At 35.6% G+C, this 4,550-nt stretch overlaps 1 protein-coding gene across 1 annotated transcript in view; it reads left to right on the top strand.

Annotated features, from left to right (window-relative positions):
* Window positions 1–4,282, top strand: part of FZD3 (frizzled class receptor 3) — a 77,245-nt gene extending 72,963 nt beyond the window's left edge. The window contains exon 6 of the mRNA XM_008705096.2: window positions 3,593–4,282. Coding sequence (XP_008703318.1) covers window positions 3,593–3,806 — 214 coding nt within the window. The 3' untranslated portion in view covers window positions 3,807–4,282. The remainder of the gene's footprint in view (window positions 1–3,592) is intronic.
* The last annotated feature ends 268 nt before the right edge of the window (window positions 4,283–4,550 follow it).

The raw sequence follows: 4,550 nt of genomic DNA, 5'->3' as shown, positions 1-4,550 counted from the left end.
GGGAGGGAGGAAGGAAGGAAGGAAGGAAGGAAGGAAGGAAGGAAGGAAGGAAAAGGAAGGGGAAGGAAAGGGAAAAGGAAAAGGGAAGGGAGGGAGGGAGGGAGGAAAAGAAGGGGAAGGAAAGGGAAAAGGAAAGGAAAGGGAAAAGGAGAAGAAAAGAAAAGAAAAGAAAAGAAAAGAAAAGAAAAGAAAAGAAAAGAAAAATGTGGGCATTTCCCAGGAATTCAGGGCCCAGAACTAAAATGACAGTCTACTAAGGGTGTTCTGTGTGGTACGTGAATACTCATACTGTAAGGCCCTCTGCCATAGCTAGAATGTCAGAGCAGATCTGAAAGATTCTGAAACTATGTTGAACCTAAAAGTCTAAATAGGGGTTTTCATAATTCCAGAAACCATCTCATGGAGATTTCTTTCTTATCTGTCAGTTTTTAAATTTTTATGTTAACACTGTCTTTTGGCCATTGTTTTTTCATTATCTCATGGTATCTGATTATGAAATCACACACACACACACACACACCCCTGCTTCTCAGTATTCACTCTAATTATTGAGGGTAATTATTGATCTCAGTGCTCCATGAAATAAAATAGACTGAGGCAAATACACCTACACATGTATGTCAACTTCAAAGAATAAGTAATTGTTAGTTACATTAGAGGATGGGTAGAAAAGGAAGTGGATGAGTAGGTAGGTGGAGGTTTGGGAATGAGTGATTAGGTGATAAGTAGGTGACATGACAAGGGAAAGCTAGGGAATGAATAGAATGATATACTGGTTAAACCAAAATGAATTCAATTATTTATATTAATGGCAGCAACTAGTATAAAGAATCAAAAAGATTAAATCATCTAAGTTTCTTTCATTTTGACTTTGGAATACACCATATTATCTTTTCAGCAAATTAACCATTCCTATCATTTTGCCTAAGCTTATATTAAAATTAATGTACATTTTTATATTGTGTATTAAAGTAGATGGTCACAGTGTTGGGTTTTTTTTAAGTAATTTATTTATTTTGAGAGAGAAAGAGCGGGGGGGAGGGGCAATGGGAGAGGGAGGAAGAGGAAGTCTTAAGCAGAGTCCACGCTGAATGTGGAGTCCGATGTGGGGAGTCCGATGTCATGACTCTGAGATCATGACCTGAGCCAAAACCAAGAGTCAGACACTTAGCCGATTGTGCCACCCAGGTGCCCCAGTCACAGTGGTTTACATGACTGGCAAAAGAGAAGTAAATTTGGTAATTCCCATATATACAGTTGAGATTAAACACTATAATTAAATTTATTTTTCTGTGTTGTTGATTCCTAATTATCCATGGGCAGATTGTTCATATTCTAGAATTTTGTGGATAACCTTATATTTCACTTAAATAAATCAACATAACTCAATATAGTAATTTTTTTCTATGAAAACTATCTTTTGAGTCTTGTTAAACTCAAAGATTTAGGTTTTATTTTAGAAAATACCCAATTCATATTTTTAAATAATCATTTGTTTTTATTTTTTAATTACTTTAATATCATTCATTAAACTGTATCATACTTTGCTTTTTTCATTTGCCATATTTATTTGAAATAGATGCTTATGAAGTCATTTGAGAAGTGAAAAATCTCCAAATTACCTGGCAAATTATATTTGGAGAAATCTTTCACTCAATTTAGGGCAATAATCATGATGTCATGATGCAAAATAATAATTATTAACTAGAATAATAAACTCATTCTGAAATATTTTCATTTGCAGTGTAATTATTTTACCAAATAGGTAATGATCTTGGGTTCATGGGATCAAGCCATGTGGGGACTCCACACTCATCAGGGAGTCTGCTTCTCTCCCTCTGCCCCTTCCCCCACTGTGTGCTCTCTCATTCTTTCTCCCTAAAATAAATGGATAAGTCGTTTAATAAAAATAAAAAATAAATAAAAGGACTTCTCAGTTTTTTTTTTTAAATTTTATTTATTTAAGAGAGAAAGAGAAATCATGAGCTGAGGGGAGGGGCAGAGGAAGAGGGAGCCTGTAGCTGGCCCATCCAGAATCCTGGAATCATGACCTGAGCTGAAGGCAGACGCTTAACCCACTGAGATACCCAGGCACCCCAGGGCTTCTCAATTTTTAAACTCTGTGATCTGATGGAAACATTTGACAAGCACTTCTATAAAACTAGTTCACCTCAGTAGTTTATGAATCAGTCTTTAAAATCTTTAAATTTTATAAATGATTTACATTGAGCCATGAAATTTGTAATTATTATGAAGAAATGATGAATGATTTTGACAGCCAATAGGTCCTCAGCTGCTTATGATTCATTCTTTTGATGACCATTTTAAAAAGTTTATTTTATTTTATTTATTTATTTTAGCAATAGAACAAGCACACATGTGAGCAGGGGAGGGTGTGGGGGGAGGGGTAGAGGGAGAGAGAGAAAATCTTAAGCAGACTCCATGCCCAGCGTGGAACCCCATGCCCAGCGTGGAACCCCATGCAGGGCTGATCTCATGACCCTGAGATCACGACCTGAGCCAAAACCAAGAGTCAGACGCTCAACCAACTGAGCCACGCAGGCTCCCCTGATGACTATTTTAAAAAGGAATGGCCTACTATATCCTTTTTAATTTTAGCAATATTCAAGTAAAATTTAATATATATTAATTAAAGTTACAAATTATATTCAGGTACATTTTTTTAGCTTCGTTATCCTAAGTTACTTTTTTACAAAGAGGTGTATGTTAATGTGTGTTTTCTTATCTCTGATGCTCCCACTGTTGTCTTCAAGATAAGCACATGATGGAGAGAAGACTGCCTGCATGCAATACGCAGTGCAGCCCAGTTCACATACATTGTGCTTCTCAAAAGCTGGGTCTTGGGCTAGGGGTAAAGAGAGAATTTGCTTTATCTGGAACATAGGTTACAAATGTTATGAGAATGTTACTAGAATATTTAGGTAGATGTAGCTTTTATGAAATAGCATCTTCATAGCCTCAAGCCCTAATGAAAAGTAATTAAGACATTTACAGGTAGTTGTTCAACTGTTAACTGGGCTATCTAGAAAGAAGTTGTTGGCACATACTGTCATTGCCTGACAATTCATTCACCTTTTTTTTTTTTAGGTTACAGTAATATCTCCTCTAATTTCATATGGTCCCTCTTTCAACCCTAGTCTTTCAGTAAAATTTGAGTTTGTTGTACTACTAATTATAACCAGCCTTATGGACTCCCTGAGACAATGCTGTATTTCTTCTATTGTTCCTCCTCTGCCAGAACACACCTCATAACCCAAAATTCATTTGAATAAGGAAAGTATCCATACTTAGCATATAGTTCTGTATCAGTCAGCTCTATTTAACCTTAGCTTCTGTCCCTTTGCAAGGAATAAAACCTTAATTCTGAATTTAATGAGATGGGTTTCAACCCTTTCTGGTCAATCATGTGAGTAAGTCTACTTTTTGAAATTACTGTAATCATCAAAAGTTGGTTGTTACTTTTTCACTTGTTGGTTTCCTAATCATTTTACATAATGAGGCATTTTCATGACAATTCTTAGTTTTCTGGTGTGTTCTGTTACCTGCTTCAAAATAAACTCTTGTATGTTAGGTATACTCCCTGCAGTTACAGAGGAATGGAAGAGAGATTACCTCACGGCAGCATGTCACGACTGACGGATCACTCCAGGCACAGCAGTTCTCATCGGCTCAATGAACAGTCACGACATAGCAGCATCAGAGACCTCAGTAATAATCCTATGACTCACATCACACATGGTACCAGCATGAATCGGGTTATTGAAGAAGATGGAACCAGTGCTTAAATTGTCCGAAGGTGGAAAACGTGTGCTATTTAAAAAGCAGATTTTAGTCTTTGCCTTTGCATGACTGATTGCTGTAACTCACTGTTACCATGCTTTCAGTCAGGTGCAGATTGTGTCCATTGGAAAAGTAAATTTATGCTTTTTATATTGCATCAAACTTGGAATGTCAAGGCATCAAAAATGCTAATAATTATATCATCACATAAGTAACTCTTATTTCTAGGTTATGAAGAGAGAATTATTTGTCTGGTAAGCATTTTTATAAACCCACTTATTTTATATTTAGAAAAACCCTAAATGTGTGGTGACTGCTTTGTAGTGAACTTTCATATGATATCAATTAGTTGTGAGATAACATTCTGGTAGTTGTATTAATAAAACAAAATTTCAAAATTAAGGAAATTTTCTATGCAAGGTTTGTTTCTCAGATGAATAGTTGGACTTTGTAGTTTTCTTTCCACTAAGTGAAAAAGAACTATGTTTTTAAACTGTAGGAGAATTTGATAAATCAGCAAGGGTATTTTAGCTAACAGGATATAAGATCAGCAGAAGAATCCGAATAGTCTACTGAAGGCTCTTTAAAAATTCTATCAATATAATCTTCATCCAGAGACATACAGGATTAGGATTAGCAATGGAATAAAAGGCGGAGATGGACATTTTTTCTCTATAATTGTGCTGTCTTTATTACTTTTGTAAATATTACTTTTACTGGCTGTGTTTTTATAACTTAACCATATGCAT

This window comes from Ursus maritimus, unplaced genomic scaffold (assembly GCF_017311325.1).
Source record: "Ursus maritimus isolate PB19 unplaced genomic scaffold, ASM1731132v1 scaffold_11, whole genome shotgun sequence".
In the NCBI taxonomy this organism is placed as follows: Eukaryota; Metazoa; Chordata; class Mammalia; order Carnivora; family Ursidae; genus Ursus; species Ursus maritimus.
Note: the sequence above shows the minus strand (reverse complement) of the source record. Positions and strands in the feature narration are given on the sequence as shown.